Source organism: Gracilinanus agilis, chromosome 1 (assembly GCF_016433145.1).
Source record: "Gracilinanus agilis isolate LMUSP501 chromosome 1, AgileGrace, whole genome shotgun sequence".
In the NCBI taxonomy this organism is placed as follows: domain Eukaryota; kingdom Metazoa; phylum Chordata; class Mammalia; order Didelphimorphia; family Didelphidae; genus Gracilinanus; species Gracilinanus agilis.
Window position 1 is genome coordinate 620,570,124 of NC_058130.1, and position 18,321 is coordinate 620,588,444.

An 18,321-nucleotide genomic window follows, 5' to 3' on the forward strand; every position below is an offset into this window, starting at 1 on the left:
TACTCCAAGGTGCTAGAGATTTATGAATGACACCCAACTGGGAGAATGAAGTTTTGGAAACTCCTAGGAGGGAGGAAGAAAGGCTAGAAGCCTGCTACATGTATAAGCCTAGCTTAACAATGGAGAAGAATGAGCTTTTTACATAAGAGAATTAAATGCTACCTCACTTTGGATTCCGATAAACTCTAGATAAGCATCACTGCTCTTCAGAGTTTAGCTGAAAAGAATCTCTGTGCCTCGTGAGGCTATACATTTGTAGGTTATTACTGTACAATACACAAGTGAGAGCTCATTTACAATGCTGTTTCAGTTTTGGTCACCTTTCAACAGGAAGGATATTATCACCCTGGAGACAATACTGCATACGGCTGTCAGGCTGATTCCAAGTTTTGAGAAAACTGGTTATTCTGAGGGAAGCCTAAAGAGGTTAAAAGTTTACATTCACTGCAGAAAAGGAGCCTGCCCTATGGAATACAAAGTTTAAGTGGAATGAGTTAAATTAATGTGTTCATGCTGCTGAGGGGCTTAACAACTGCGGAAAGGGGGCATCACAACCAGAAATTAAATAAGTAAAAGAAAGACAGAGAAAGAATTGTTTTAGCTAAAGAACAATAAACATCTGGAGCAGAGTACAAATCTTGGGTTTAGAAAGCAGAAGTGTAATTAGATTTGTGGAACAGGTATGACGATGCCATCTGAATGAACAAAAGGAATCGGGGGAGGATATGGAGGCTAGGCAGGAAAGAGGGGTCGATATGGACTTCAAGAACACAGACTCATCGGGCCGAGTGTCCTTTTCCTGTCCAGAGATCTCTTTTGTTTTGTGTTCTTATCAATCCCACACCTTGCCTAAGTAAGAATGACAGACAATCCGTTTTTAATGACTTCCTAGCTTTTGAAACTATTTTGGTATTGCCATGTTCAAATAATTTTAAGGACTGGCCCTTCTGATTTTGGCATGCTGCATTTAGAGAGCTTATTAATTTTAGGTGGTTGGTCACCCCTCAAATCAAAATGCATTATTTACTTCAGTGCATGAGGGAAAAAAAGTGAGAGTACATGTGTGTATGTATATATGTGTTGTGTGTGTGTGTGTGTGTGTGTGTGTGTGTGTGTGCGTGCGTGCCTGCTTAGTGATTTTTTGTAATCCTCAGGACAACTACACCCTTGTGGCACCTCATTCCAATCAGGAAAAGAATGCCAGGGAGACTCAATGGCTCTTCAGACAGTTGACGCTGTGTCAGCAGCAGTATGGCTAGTATCTTCCTCCCCAGGAGACAGAGCACATCCTTTTCTTGGCACACCCACTCTCCAAATGCACAGTGAACAATTGTTCACTGTTTGTCAAAGACCTGGACAACTCCCCATACCAGTACAATGCGTTGACACTACACCCCTACAAATTAAGTGCTGGGCATTTCCTTTCCTTTCGGTCCTCCAGTATATACAAATACATTAAATGTGTTTACCCTTTTGCAAGAAACAGAACATTCTGAAGTGTGTTTAAGAGTTAGGAAGGTTTCCTTTTGGTCCATCTCATTGGGAGGGCCCCCTTCCCTGTTGGATATAGCTGAGATAGGAATTTAACCTCAAAAGACATGTCAATAGGATGCATAATTCAAAACCCACATAAAAAACTCCAACCTGTTAGGATTCTCACAGTTTAGAATGCCTTCCAATAAATAATCTATCGGATCTAGACTCCTTCATTCCCCAAATATTCAGGTATCTCTAATATATTTTACATCACCCAGTTCTCCCTAATGCACTGATATGTCCTAAAAGTTTTCAGTGCAGTTTCAGAATGAAATAAGATTCGAATTTGGTTGAGTTCAGGAAAGCACAGCACTATTTTCTGACATTTCACAAACCTCTGAAAACCAGCACAGCTTCCACATGTGATTGAGTCTTATTCCCAGCAAATAGGCGTACAGCATGCCCTGATCTTCCACTATACCCCAATTTTCCATTCCAACTCAGGGCAATGCTTTTTGTGGAGAGAAGATTATCTCATCTCCAATCGACACCATTCTGTTCTGATTTGGGAAATGCCAGTGGAGGAGTGCTAGCCAAAGAACTGAATGGGGAGCTTTTGAAGGCTGGCAGCAGGAGTTCACTTAGACCATTTTCACAGACAGCTAGCCAAATGCAGCAATTTGCTGGCTGAGTGATTAGATTACTTGGCTGCAAGAGATCTTTCTTACCACTTCGGTTGGCCGGTAATACTTGAGATTTACAGTCACGTGGATTTTGCCAGTCTCCTTACAGCGACCCACTTCATTCTCGTTCTTTCCTTCCCACCTGTAAAGAAGATAAATTCTTAATCAGCTTCTAATTGCTTCAGTGCTCTGATCTCAGCAGCATTTGGCTGGGCTTTGGGGCACCACAGGTTAATGTCTTGCCCCTCCACCTTCTCTGAGAATAAAGATTCATTAGGCACAGAAACAAATGTAGCAGTTTCATCAGACTGTAGCAACTTCTGATACGCTTCTGAATCTTGCTTTACTTAGAAGAAAATAAAAGAAATTAAAGGAAAATACAAGGCATTACAACTTTAAGATTTACAAGTCAGATGAGCAGTCATTTTTTTTTGAGTTCAAATATTTTACTTATCTTTAGATAGCTTATTCGTGTTTTTTTTTGGGGGGGAGCCATCCCTCAAGTTGAAATTTTAAAATATATTTTGGTTGTTTTATTAAAATTCTTTGAAAGTTGCAACTATTTCCATATGGAAAAGGTCTTACTGATTCAAACAATCCAATCAATGTTCTATTTCTCAATTCATATATTTATTCTATTTTTTTTGTTTTTCTTTTATAAACCAGTCCATTTGTATAGCTTGTTGCAAGAGAAGGATCAGTATCTTATTCAATTTGGATGAACAGGGAATACTTGAAGGATTGGTCATTTCTTTAGTGTACAGAACTCCTGGTATTGAACCTTCCTTCATCAGTTTATGTCAAAATGCATCTTTCATTTAGTAGGTAAGTCCTAGGGAGTAGCCCAAGACCTAGAAGAATTAAGTAACTTGCCTAGGATCACATCAGATGTTGAATTTGAATCCAGGCTTTTCCAGCTAGAACTCTACAACCACTATGTAACAGTGACTCTATTCTGGAAAAAGTTACTCTCCAAATGGAATTTTTTAAGGAAGTTTTAGAAAAAATTAGTGAAGGCTTATTCTTTTCCACTCCGGAATAAGCTTTATTTATCATCCAACTGATATTCTAACTTTCGCCTTATAGCTTGTACAAAGGAAAACATACCTGATATGAAGTCATGAGGACAACAATTCTTCCTACTTATTCCCTATATGATCTTGAAACAAAAGTTGTTTAACTCCTCTATACTTCAATTTTCTCAACCCTAAAATGAGGAGTTTGGCCTAGATGACCAATAAAGCCCCTTTCAACTTTAAATCTATGACAGGATGATCCTAAAATAATAACCTCTATCTCTCTACCAAGTCACACAGGTTAGCTTTATATCTCACGGGATTAATTTCTAAAGTTACTTTCTGATATTTATACTCTCAAGTCACTGAGTTAATGATGAAACAAAACAAATTCACTTATTTGGAAGAAGAGGAGGCATTAATATTGCTTTATTGCAGATCTTCATTACTTTTTCAATGTGCCTTTGATTTGGTTTTATTAACTTGGTTTTAGTTTTTATTCCCTACCACTGACTTTTTAATAGCAAAGGTGCAAATAACGGCTGTTTGGAACTGCCCTAATGCCGGAGAGAAGGAAGTCATATAGAAAACCCATAGAAATTAGGTTTGACTTAAATTCTGATGCTTATTTTCTGATATTGTTTGCTTTAATACCTCTGCTAGGAACAAATCTTGAGAAGGAAACAGGAAAATTATACACATGTTATATATGAGAGCCAAAGTGAGGGTCAAGTGAAGCAATCAGAACATTAAATAAATTACACGACTGTGGTTAAGTGATTCACAGGTGCCCTAAGAATAGACCTAAAACATGGATCATGACTCTGGTCTAGTGTTCTCAGAAGGTGTGGTGCGTTTTAGAGGACAGAACAGAGTTACAACTCAAGGATTCTATTCTTGGTTTGAATAATGATTCATTATGTGATATCTCTATCTTTTGTTATCTTTGCCAATTTACTATGTATGAGGTAAAACCTCAGAATTGTTTTGGTTTTCATTCCTCTTGTTATTAGTTATTTGAAATGATTTTTTATTTCAGAGGCTTGAAAACTCTTTTTGTGTCTGGTGAAGCCTATTGATGATCCTCAGAATTATGCTTGCTGTCTACGTTTATTATTGAAAGAAATACTAAACTTCTGCTAGAGATTAATGAAAATGAAGATGTAAAAATTTTTTTCTATCTAAGTTCAGGGACATCCTGAAAACTACCTATAGATCCAAAGGGTTTTATGGATTCTATGTTAAGAACCCTTATTTTATATAGTAATTAATTATACTTTTGAGAACTGTTTGTTCATATCCTATTATCTCTTAATTGCTAAGAAATAGATCTTAGTCTTATATATAATATATATATATACATATATATAATGTATATATGTATGTATACATACACATCTATATATATATGTATTAGTTTCCTATCAATTTGGATATCAAATATTTATAATTTCTTTGATATAAAGATCTTCTCTTCTTAGTTGCATTGATTTAATAGATTTTTCAATTTTGTGTAATCAAAATGATCTATTTTGTGTTTTGTGAACCTTTGTTTAGTTAAGAACTCTCCCCTAGGACTTCTTGCTAAGATGGATGCCTGAACAGAGAGGTAGGATGCCTAGCTTTGATATGGTTCCCATCCACACACCAATACAGTTAAATCCTGAAGGTCATGTGATGCTGCAATAATGACTAAGAGATCCAAGAACAAACTACAGAAAATGATTTCTTCCATCACACAACTGCAGAAAATGTCAGCCACAAGGAGCAATAAATAAGGTATGGCCCTAATCAAAAGCAAGCACCAACAAAGCAAAGAAAGCCAGGGATGTATATATAAAGCCAGAAAGGCTCTGGGTCCAGAGGGATAAAGAAAATTCCCTTGAAAAATCTCCAGGAAGGTCAGAAAGCCTCAGGGGAGTGGATCTTGGAATCTAAGGGAATAGCAGAGACACTATCATTGAAGGGGACCTGAAGTCTCTGTTGTAGGAGCAGGGGTCAAAATTCCAAACTAGAGGTCAGCAAAAGACCAAGGTGAACAAGAAAGATCATGCAGAGCAGACTATCCCACTCAAAAATGCAGCAGGGAACTTGGACCTAGCACAAAGACTCAATTCAGGAAATAAAGCTAGAGAGATAAGTAAATCAAAGAAAAAAACCAACCGGCATTTACAAAAATGCAAATCTAAAACCATAATAGCTATAAGGAGAGATTAAAGGGGGGGAAATGCATTTTTCACAATGACTACATGAATACCTAAAAGAAATGAGACAAAATATTAAAAAAAAAGAAAGAAAAACTTTTAAGGAAAGAGCCAGAAGGAGAATAAAGAACTTGAAAGAGAAAATGGTAATTCCTACCAATAAATGGAATTCCAGTAAAGGAAGATAGAATAGAATACAAAAATCAATGACTCTATAAAACAGCAAGAACTACTTAACAGAATCAATATATTAAAAAAATAAATAAAACATAAAATATCTGATATCAAAAACAACTGATCTGGAAAACAGATCAAGAAGAGATAATTTAAGAATCACTTGCGTTCTCTAAAAAATATAATGAAAATAAAAGCCTGAAATTCTATCTCAATAAATCATAATGAAAATGGCCTAGATCTTTTAGAACTTGAAGGAATACAATGATCACCTTCTACAAGAAATCCCCAAAGTAAAGACCTGGGAATGTCATAGCCAAAATGCAAAGCTTCCAAATCAAGGGGGGAAAAAAAACTGGAAGCATCCAGAAAGAAACAGTTAAAGTATTAAGGATTTATAATTTGGATCACCTGGCATCCTCTATTAGAAAAGGAGAACTTAGAATATAATATTACAAAAGGCAAAAGATGTAGGCTTATATCCAAGAATAATTTACCCTGCCAAAGTTGAGTAAAATCCTACCATGAAAAAAATAGACATTTCTGCATTGCTAAGTAGGAGCTCTGAAATATAATCACAAGAATTCAGAAAAATCTAAAAAGGCAAATTTATTTGAGCAAATGGAAATAAGTGCCTCTATAATGATATAGTGCTAACATTCTTAGAGAAGAAACAAGTGTTCTTTTAGAACATTAATGTTTTCAAAAGGTACTGAGTAAGATAAATAGGGAAAAAAGGTCTTGGGTCAGGGTAGGAGTGTGGAATGGTTCTCTTTTGAGGGTTTTAAAAGAGAAATAGAAAGGAGGGTAAAAGGATGTTTATACCAGCATAAAAAGGACCGGGGGTGGGTTGGGGGTGGGATTTGCTAGTTCTCATAATTTTGGACAAACATGGAAGAGGGGGGAAAGGGGAGTGGGCCTCAGATGAATTTAATTCTTATAAAAATGGACAAGGGATAATTAAACACACACAGATTCATTCACATACAGTTCGCTGTAGATACATCAAACTCAAATGAGAACATCTAAACTCCTTGAGAAAGTCATCTATTATTTATTTAAAATTTGTTATTATTGCCATTTCTTCTTCTCTCTCACTTTTGAATCTTCTGTAGTCTGGCTTCAAATACCTTCATTCAATTTCAGCTACTCTGTTCAGAGTTACTAGTGATCTTGTAATGACCAAATCTAATGGCCTTTTCTCAATTCTTATCTTTTTTTTACTTATTTGCAGCTTTTGGAAATGTCAATCACCCTCTTCTCCTTGATCCTCTCTTTTCCCTAGGTTATGGGACATTGCTTTTTTCCTAGCTGTCCTTCTACCTGCCTGACCCATATTTTTCAGTCTCTCTCTTTTTTTCTGGGCAGATCTTCATCAAAGTAATTTTTAAAAATTTTGAATATTCCACACAGCTTACTTTTCTCTTCTCCCTTTATAATCTTTCACTTGATCTGCTCAGTTCCCATGGATTAACATCTCTATGCTAATGATTCTCAGATCTATGTGTCCGATACACATCTTAAACCAAACATGTCTAAAACTAAACTCATTCTTTCCCTCCTTCCTTTTTTCCCTAACTTCCTATTACTGTTGAAGGTACCATCCCATCCCAGTCACCCAGATTAAAAACCCAAGTGTCATCTTTGAATCCCGAATTGATAATTAATTTACTAAATTATGAAATGGGGAAGTTTTCCCCGTTCTTTGGGTACTTGCTGGGAAAGACTACAATGGCAATAGGAAATGAAGCTATAATTACACTTTTAATAAGGAACAAAGGATATGGGGGTGGCAAACAGGCACAGAAAGTCTATAGGGTTAAATGGCAAAGGTAGGGTGCAGAGGGAGAGAATATAGGAAGAGGGCATGGGGTGGTGAAGGCAGGCAGTGTGGGGAAGAGCATGGAGAGTAGGAGAGGCACAGAGGATCATTCAGTAACCATGGATTACAGTTGAGGGTTCTTAGCTGCATGAACCTAATAGAGAGAGAAGTGGGCTTAGGGGCAGGAGTTTAAGGGTTCATTTTTATAAGGTATTCTGGAAGAACGGACTAAATCTTATCTGTGCCACCTTGGGGTTAGTTCATTAACACATCCAAATCATCTCCAATTTGTTGGTAAAACTTTACAAGTAACGTAGCTACATCATCTCAGAATTATCTGCAAGGGGGCCAGCTGGGTAGCTCAGTGGATTGAGAGCCAGGTCTAGAGGTAAGAACTCCTAGCTTCAAATCTGGCCTCAGACACTTCCTAGCTGTGTGATCCTGGGCAAGTCATTTAACCCCCATTGCCTAGCCCTTACATCTCTTCTGCCTTAGAACCAATACACAGTATTGATTCTAAGGTGAAAGGTAAGGGTTAAAAAAAAATTTATCAGCCCCATTTGGTGTTATGCTGCTCTTACTGTGGATATCTGGAACTTGTTTGAGATTTATATAATATAGAACCAAAAGTCCCTGATAGTAAGGCTTCCCCTGATTCAGCACATAGTATGAGGATGTTATTTTTGGTTAACATGTGATACAATTTGTAAATTATATTCCTTTGATCTTTGAGATGGTTTATACATAACTAAACTTTTGCAATTTTACTTCCTGTTATTGCTGTTTTATATTGACAATTTATAGACTTACGATACTGCCTAGAAGGAGTGGTGGTCATCAGGGAGATTAGAACAAGATGTAATTTAACATACTCCTCATTCTCTCTTATTCTCCGTATCTAATCTGTTGCCAAATCCAGGCAGTTTTCCCTCATCTAAAACTGCCATTACTCTGGAGTAGATGATTTCTAAGGCTCTTTCCAGCTTTATATCCAGATTTGACAGATTTCAAAATATGCTATGCAAAGCAGTAATTGTCAAAATAACTTGGCACTTGATTATTGGAACAATAGAAGCAAAGCCCAGGACATATCTGTGTTTACTAAATAAGATATTATTAAAAATAAATTTGGAGAAAGGAATCATTCAGTAAAAATTGTTGGGGAAAAAACTGGATAGTAGTATAGATTTAAAAATGTGTTGGGGGGCATAGAGGTGGCTTAGTGGATTGGAAGCCAGGTCTAATGATGGGAGGTTCTTGATTCAAATCTGACCCCAGCCACTTCCTAGCTGTGTGACCCTTAACAAGTCACTTGACCCCCATTGTCTACCCTTTACCACTCTTCTGCCTTGGAAGCAATACACAATATTGATTCTAAAACAGAAGGTAAGTGTTTAAAAATAAGATGAAAATAATCTCTTGAAAAAAATGTCAATATATAACATTCTTGGTATGAAAGATGGCTTATGTGACTGCATAGAGGAGCATGAAATATTGAGTTTGAGGAATAACTAGTATTTGAGTTTGACGGAAAGTAGAGCATGGGAAATAAGTAGAAAGCAGAGTGTGTAAAATTAAAATTAGCTGTAAATGCAGAATGAAGAAGATTGAGAAAGGCTTTGAATGACAGGCTAAGGAATGTATATTTTATCCTAGAAGCAATAGGGAGCCATTGTTGTTTTTAAGCAGAGCACTTATATGTCAGATCTGTTATGACCATTAATTCATTTATTGTTCCTTCCTGTTTTGAACAGATGTTAAGCTTTGGCATAGACTTTAATGACACATGTATTAAAATAAAATACACATGTAACATAAGATTACGGGGTTGGAATAGAAAGGAGATAATATAGTATGACTGTCTCATTTCATGGGTGAAAACCTTACCATTCAGAAAAGTTAAATGATTTAAGCAGACTCTTCAATTTATTGCACCATCTCTCTGGCCTTCAATTAAGTTTAATAATACTTAAGTTATCTCTGTATGAGACACTGTGCTGTGCTGGAGATTAATGTTTAAAAAAATGACATACTTTTCACTCTCAAGAAAGTTGCCTTCTAGTAGAGGGAATGAGGAAAGTACAGAAATAATAATAATATCAGAATGAAAACAATTAAGGGCATGGGAGAGGCCAAAAAGAATAGTCTCAAAGACTCAAAGAAAGAGATCATTTCTTGCTAGAGGAATCAGTGAAGGCTTCATGGAGGATGTGACCCGTTTTTTGAAGAAAAGGGTTTCAATAGACAGAGATGGACCTTCAGTGGAATGAGGAGATTTATAAATTCCCATAAAGACTTCCCAAGTTTATTTTTGAACCAGTATCAGTCTAAATATTTATAATTAATAAAGCTTGAAAAAGTAAAGAAAATACTCTGGCTCTCCCATCCATAGTTGTATTCTGTTTTGAAAGTATTCCATAGGGAAATTAAAATCCATATGCATACACATGTGGTGCCTTCCAGCTCTAGAGCTAGGATCCTTGGATATTGAACATTAGACATTGTAGCAAGGTTAGGTTAACAACTTCCCCATCTGCATTGCCTTTTGTGGCCATTTTCTGTTTAATTTGTTCAAAAGATGGCTTCTAAATGGTGAAAGCTATAACAGGTATATTGCTCAAAGGATTATTCTGTTCTTGGTAGTAGCAGTAATTATAATAATAATGACAACAGTAACAGACATTTTTACATAGTTTTTTAAGGTTTTGAGAGTCAAATATTATGCATTATATACACACACACACACACACACATATATATATATATATAAAATTCCAATTGATCCTCACAATAGCTCTGTGAGCTAAGTGTTATTATTATCATCTTACAGATGAGAAAACAGAGGTTCAGAATAGTTGTGTCCTTCGTCTGGGGTCACACAGTTAGGATTTCAACCTCACTCTTTCTGTTTGTAAGGTCTATACTCAACCCACTATTTGTTGTTAGTCATTTTCAGTCATATCTGACTCTTCATTAACCTATTTGGAGTTTTGCTGGCAAAGACACTGGAGTAGTTTGCCATTTCTTTCTTCAGCTCATTTTATGGTTGAGGAAATGGAGACAAACAAGGTTAAATGACTTGCCCAGGGTCACACGGTGAGTAAGTATCTGTGGCCAGACTTGAACTCAGGAATATGAGCCTTCCTGACTCCAGGCCCTGCGCTCTATCCACTGGGCCACCCAGCTGCCCTTCTCCACTATGAAGGTACCTAATTAATGCCAAAAATATTACCAAACTGAGTATGAAACTGTTAACAAGTAAAAGCATAAAAAAAGTCAGAGCTGGCCAAATTCATTTTCTTTTCTCCAACAATCCTGATTGAGGCCGGTGAGCAAAAGTTTGGGCCAAGGGCCAAAACCATTCAGTTACAACAATACTTGAAACACTTGTATTAACAAGCAAAAGGTAACTGCTAACTTGTCCTAACAAGTAACATTATGACTTGAAGCTGTGCTTCAATGTGAATGAAATGGAGGTGGCTTGACTGGGAGTATAAGATTGAGCTAATTAACAGGAAATGAAGCCCATTAATTTGGAGTCCAAACCCACTGGGCAGGCGTTCTGTACAGTGCAATTTTATACACTGGTGTGACTTAATAAGCATTAAATAATATTATAAAAACGTTAAAAATAATGGTGTTAAGCATGATATTAACTAAATCAAGAATCCCATAAAGTAGATAGTAGAAAAACAGTTAAGAAAAAAAAGTTTGACTCTTGGACCTGCCTTAATAAAACGCCAACTTAAAAACATTTTTAAGCCTTTTAAATTAAGACTTGGATATATGGACTATGAGAGTTGCTAGCAAACTTCCAGTTGAAATATAAGATACAACAGAGTACATTATTTAGAAAGATCCTACTTACGGATGCTTCTATACTCCCATTACTTTAGCACCCACCCCTGACACCCTGAGTGCCAGCAGATGATACTCCCAGCGACCCAAGAGTGGCTGCAGCCTTCAGCCTGCTCATCCACCAGACTCTGGTCCCCTAGGCCCCTTGAATATACCTTTAGGATACTGTAGATTAAGCCTTTGTAGGCTGTCTCGGCAGCTCACTACTATTTAAAGCATAACATCATTTCTAAGGGGATGTACATTCTAAATTAAAACAAAAGAAAATCAACAATTTATACACTTGCCTCTGGAACCTGAGTCCTTTTTAAGTATGTAAATGTCTGTCTACTAGAGTCTATAATTATGTTGTATCTGTTATCTCAAGGGACTGCTATCACCAGAAATGAAGTTCAAGGAAAGTCAGAAAGTTATATTCTAGAAATTATACTATGTTAAATTCTTAATTTTTTCTTAAATTTAATTAATTTTATTTTTAATTAATTAAAAATAATTAATTCTTAAAATTTCTTAAATCCTAAATTTTTTTTTTAAAAAAGTCTTAAAAGATAGCATTGGAACAGAGACTTCTTTCCTAGTCTTTGCCCCACATCACCAAGGATATTGCTTTTCAGTGAATTATTCAGTAAATTCAGTGAATTATCAGAAGCAAGATATCTTTACTGTAATAATGCAACACAAAATCATGTATACATCAAAAATTAAATCCATTTCGCAAATGTTAACTTAGAAGTCACTATCTAGCAACAGCCACCACTTTTTCTTCCTCAAACTTTCTACATTGTCCACACTTTATCAAACCTTAATCAAATAATCTTAGCACCACCAATGTTGGGTAGACATAATGATTCCAAATTTATAGATAGAGAAACGGAAGCTGAGAGAGGCTAAACAATTTACCCAGTGCCACAAAGAGACCTGATATCAGAGCCAGGATTGCGAGGTAGGAATTCTTGGCTCCTACTTCTGTGTTCTGACAACACCTCTATTTCACACGGCTGGAATGAGCAGAATGGGTGTGGTTTCCTATTAAAAGGATACCGTCATCTTCATTAGGCTCACACAAAAATTATTTATTGTAAGAGTTATTGGTGGGTCATTATTTCCTTGACTCTCTCTTATTTTTCATCTCTGGAGTATGGACAATTGAAAAGAAAGACTCTCCCTTTCAAGTCATTTTATTTTCCTGCTGCATTCTATCTATGAAATGTTGATAAATGTGAATAGCTCAATGGAGAAAATACTTCTGTGTGGTGGTGTCTAATCTGAATGTATTAAAGAGGTCGTTAAAAAACATGAATTTCATATGTCAATTGTTAAAAAAAAAGGGAAAAAAAGAAAAAAAGGGTTTGTGAAAGATCACTGAAGTTCAGGGTTAAAAAAATTTTTTTTTCTAAATTTATATGTGCACATTCCCCTGGGTTGTGGAATGTGCTCTATTAAAATGGCCTCTAATCCTCTTTACTTTTGAAGTTTTTCAGTTTAGCTGGGCTGACCACTATTTAAAAAACATAGAAACTCTTTCACATAACATTTTTGAGTAAGATTCATGAATTTCCCTTCTTTTTTACAGAAAGATAAAATTAAAGTGTATATGAGTGAGTGGCCTTACTAAAGTGGAATTGGCAGTTTGAGAAAACATAAACTTCTCAGCCTTTGTCCTCGTTCTGTCAATTGCTTCCCTTCTACTTTGACAAACTCATGCTCTAATACTCTCAATCTGGATACCCTGTCGTCATTAGGCTAATCTGCTTGTCATTGTCCTCACCCACATACATTTTGCTCATTCCTTCCATGGTTCCTTTGCTCATCCCATTCCACCCACCTAGAATGCTGTCCTCACTTGATACTCTATACCTCTAATCAATATCCACTATATCTCCCCACCCCCAACCCCCATCCCCATTCAGTCCAAAAATCCTTTCTCCAGGAAAATTTCCCATTTTGAAAAACACTCCCTCTTTCCTCAACACAAAACCCACCTCAGCTCTTCATTCCTTCAGGGATGATGTTTTCTTTTGGAACCATAACATTATGCACATATTGGAATGTCACCTTTTCACTTTTCTCCTTCCTTAAAATTTTTTTTGGCTGGATTTGTAATTTCAATAGGATAAGAAAATCCAGGGAAGAAGCTTCCTTCACAAAGGCAAGGTGACTATTTTAGAAAGATGTCTGGGACAATGAGAAACCATGGGAGTTGCTCAGAGTCATTGCCACTGATATAAATTAGAGGCAGGGCTAGAAACCCAGGGCTACCTTAGTCCAAAGCTACCTTTTTTATCTTTAGAAATGCATAATACACATGCGCAAACACACAATACATAAATATGCATATATACATACACACATTTTCCTTAACTTGATTTTAACCTTCTTTGGGCCAAGAAATTATTTTTTATAACTTACGTGCCTCCAAAATTTAGTCTGCTGAGCACAGGACTGTAGTGACTTATTTTTAATAGTCTCTCTATCCCCTTTATGAGAAACTGAGAGAACATTAAAGGAAAAATTTTTGAGAGTTTAATGAATTTGCTATAATAAACAGAAATTATAAGCCATACTCTTTGGCTCAATATAAGAAAGATAGTTAAACTATTGCAAAATGGAGTGCCTTGATAGGTAGTGGATTTCCCATCCCTAGAGCTGTTCAGAGGTTGGAGGACCATTTGTGGATGTTATAAATATTAGTCACACTTAAAATTGGTCTAGTAAAGTTCTGAGGCTCCTTCTAAATCTTGAATTATATTCAATGAGTCTTATTTGTTTGGATAATATAATTCTCACTGAGTATAGTCTGCAATCAAATGCACTGCATCCCACTATATATGAAATATAGTGAGATTTGAATAAGTCACAGTTTAATTTAATTCAGCTCAGTTTAGGTCAATTCAATAAACATGTTATGCATTAACTATATTAAAGGAGCCAGCTAAGTAGCTCAGTGGATAGAGTACCAAGCCTGGAGTCAGGAAGACCCGAGTTCAAATCTGGCCTCAGACATTCACTAGCTGCGTAATCCTGGGTAAGTCACTTAAACTCTGCTTGCCTGAATTCACTGGAGAAGGCAATGGAAAACCATTCTAGTACTTTTGCCGAGAAAATCCATATGAGGTCATGAAGAATCAGACACAAGAAAACATTGAACCACAACATATTAAAAGATGTGGTAAGTGCAGGTGACACACAAAAAAGCAAACCAAAAAATACAACCAACAATCAACATAATACCATGCTCTCAAGGAATATACGTGTGTGTGTGTATGGGAAAAAAGGAAAGGTCATAAAACATTACATAAATAACAAATTCAAAATGATCAAGTATATAAGAGAGTTCAAATAGAGTGAAGGAAAGAGTCCTTTTTAACTAGGTATCATAAGGGTCAAGATCTTAGAAATAAACAGATGCAAATCCCATTTAGAAAACCATAAATTAACATTATCAAGTTTTATTGTATTTTTACTTATTTTGTTAAACATTTCCCAATTACATTTTAGTCTAGTTGAGTGTGTTGAGGTTTGGCTGGCTCTTGAGGTTGGTATTTCTGCTTTATAATCAATATTTGAAAAAGGAAAACAAGAAAAAAGGAAAACAAAAAAATTATAATTCAGCAAAACTGATTAATACACTGACAAAAACCTAGCATTAAAAGCAATGTTCAGAATTTGCTATTATTGGGACTATTTAACCGAACTATAATGGAGTTTGAAGCATAATTTTTTTTTCCCTTCTGGTGGTATGTGGATTCTGTTGATTGTTTTTTCCCCTCTGTATTCAAAATTTCTGCGCCATTTTCCTGAATTCTTTTTTTTTAAACCCTTACTTTCCATCTTAGAATCAAGAATGTATGTTGGTTCCATTAACAGCTAGGCAATGTGATTTGCCCAGGGTCAAAGAACTAAGAAGTGTCTGAGGCCGAATTTGAACCCAGGACCTTCTGCCTCTAGGTCTGGATCTCAATCCATTGAATCACCTAGCTGCCCCCCCCCCCCCCCCATTATTTCTTTCATTGTGGTGCACATGCTTCTTGATTTGTCATGTTTTTTTTTTTTTCCTGGAGATCTTAAGGTGTCCACTACACATCTTATATTCAAGATAAATGTGTTTTGCTTGCCTAGAGGTGATAAGATCTTTCATTGTTATTGCTTTTTTGCTTGTAGACTATCCTTCACTTCAGTCCTGCTATCAATTAAGTTGTAACAGGGAAGTGTTTCCCTCTCATATTACTTCATTAATATTATGTAGAAGGAAAAATGGTTTTTTTCTACTTAATGTAATATAAGAAAACATTTGTAGCTTAGAGGCTTTCCTGTCAGTAAAAGGTCTGATTAGTAACTTCTACTATGAACAGCCTTTTGTTATTGAGGTTTTGGGGGGGGGGGGCAAAGAGGGTTATAATTAAAATTTAACATGGTTGTTCTAACGCTGTCCTGCATTTGTTTCCCATTCTGAACTTTCTTCTGTTAATTTTTAATTATTCATTGATATTTCTATCTTTTCTTCTTCTTTTTTTTTTTTTAAAGAATTGCTATTACTTTTCTCCCTCATTCTTTATGAAGTCTCCTTTGGTGACAAAGAAGTATAAACACACAAAACAAAGTCATATATTAGCCATGTCTAAAAAAAAAAAAAAGGATGCCTCATTCTACCTCTCTAGTCCATTATGATTTTGCTAAGAGGTTGGAAGCTGTAGTTATTGATGGGCTTTTGGTGTTATGATTGGTCATTGTTTTCATCATGGTTTTTTAGGCTTTTGCAATTATTTTCCTTTAAAATTTTAATTATTACAAGAATCATTCTCTTGACTTCATACTGTATCAGTTCATGAATATTTCCTGAAATTTCTTTGAATGTCTTCATTATCATTGTTATAGTGCAAAAATGTTCCAGTAATTCATATTCTATAATTTTTCAACTACTTTCCAATTGATATACTTTTTTAATCTAACATTTTTGCTACAAGTTCTTCTATAAGAATTTTTATACTTGAGTCTTTTCACTTCTTTGATTTTTTTTATGGTTTAAACACTGAAGTAGCTCTCTGGGTCAGTCAGATGAATTTGAAATATAATTTCAAGTTGTTAGATTAGATGGACTAATTTGAAACTTCACCAATAGTGTATTAGTTTGCTGTTCCTCCCATATTCCCTCCAGCAACTGTTATTTTCCTTTTTTGCAATCTTTGCCCTTAACCTAATAGTTGGAGTCCTTGAACATAACTGCTACCAAGGGCAGCCTTGAAAATTACATGTTGAATTTATTATATACTGAAAAGATAAAAACAAGCTCTACATAACAGATATTTGAAGCATGATGTACATTCCTCATCTTCTGATTTACTATGTCTATGGAAATGCTCATTTTATTTTATGTTTGCTAAGTTTGTATTAAAAAAATCAACTCCATTCTAAAAAAAGCCCCAAATAATATGTTAATATGTTTGGTTACACATATATGTATATGTATATACATAATGTATTAGTATACCTAATCTGTCCACTGATTAATTTTTTTTTTAAAAATATCAGTCTCAAATAGTTTTGATGATTACTGTGTAGAACAGTTTGAGATCTAGTATTATTAGACTACCTTCCATTCCACTATTATTATTTCTCTTGATGATCTTTTTGATGTTTTCTTCCTCTAGTTGAATTTTGTTATCTTTTCCTCATTCTATATATTAACCTTTTTGTACTTTGTATAGTGAATTACAAATTAATTTAGGATGTATATACATATACATATATATATGTAAATGTTGGAATGGGGTAACTGTGAGCAATTAATGACTCCAATTATTTGGCCCATCTATTTCTGTAAGGAGAGGTTGTGGCTTTTTTCAGATAATTATAGTAAATCCAGGTAGCCATACTCTAAGATATTTTACTTGTTCTATAGTTATTTTGGGAGATTTAAAAATATTTCTTCCTCAGGGATTCTTGAAATAATACATAGTAAGGCTGATGATTTTAGATAGTTTATTTTACATCATGGTAATCTACTGAAATTATTGTTTCCATTAATTTTTTTCACTAACTTCCTATTATTCTTTCAGTAAGCCATCATGTCATCTAAAAAAGTAGTAATTTTTGTCTCTTTTATTTTGTCAACATTGTTCTTATTTATTCACTCAAACATTTTTGTCACATTGTTTTAGCAGGCATTTCTAGAACTATATCATTTAAGAATGATGAGAATAGACTCCGAGACTTCCGGGTTAAGATGGCGGCAGAGTAAGAAGCAGCTCTTAACCTCTCCTGACCGAAACATACAAAACTCCTCAAGGGGACATAAAAACAAGTCCAGACGAACGGAGGAACCCCACAACAGGGCACAGCGTGGAAGGTACGTGGAATCGAGACATTTCCAAGCTAAAAAGGGCTCTCACTCACTCAATCGCGAGCTGAGCAACCGCCCTACCCCCACCCCCTCCACACTCACCTATAGCTCCGAACCCAGCTAAAAAGAAATAGAGCAAGTTTGGGGCACCCATCGAGTCATCAGCAGCTCCGGGACCTGTTCCTGACAGCAGCAAGACTTAGGACCCCATTAAGTCAAAAAAAGCACGCGAAATCTGAGCGCGCGCGCCGGAGCAGGACGCTGGGCGCGCAGAGTGCCGGCTGAGTAGAGGCGTGGGTGGAGGCAGAACTAAGCCTAAGTGGGGAACCAGTGCAGACAGGTATACGACTGTAGAAGCAGCGCCCTGAGACTTGTAAAGAAACCTCCAGCAGAGGAACAAGCAAGAGGGCCCACCAGGGGGCTTGACCTTGGGAAAAACCAGAATTCAGACCTCAGGAGCCAATAGATTGGGAACAGACACTGAGCCCGAGGATAAAGCTGAGAAGCTGCTGGGCTAATGATGGCTACTCAGCATCAGCATCAGGAGGTTCAGAAGAGAAAGAATAATAACAAAAAGAAGAAGTCTTTAACACTCGACAGCTTTTACACAGAGAAAATCCAGACAACCGAGCAAACAGAGGAGGAGAACAAACAAGCATCCGGACCCTCCTCAAATAAGGAAAACTCCTCACAAGCTATGGAAGAGTTCAAAACTGAGATTCTGAGGAAAATGGAAGAGATCTGGCAA

The 18,321-nt window shown here is 36.0% G+C and overlaps 1 protein-coding gene across 1 annotated transcript in view; it reads right to left on the reverse strand.

Moving 5' to 3' along the window:
• GMDS (GDP-mannose 4,6-dehydratase) overlaps positions 1-18,321 on the reverse strand; it is an 847,788-nt gene that overhangs the window by 123,590 nt on the left and 705,877 nt on the right. Inside the window, exon 9 of the mRNA XM_044668245.1 lies at positions 2,205-2,301. Within this exon, the coding sequence (XP_044524180.1) occupies positions 2,205-2,301 (97 nt within the window). The remainder of the gene's footprint in view (positions 1-2,204; positions 2,302-18,321) is intronic.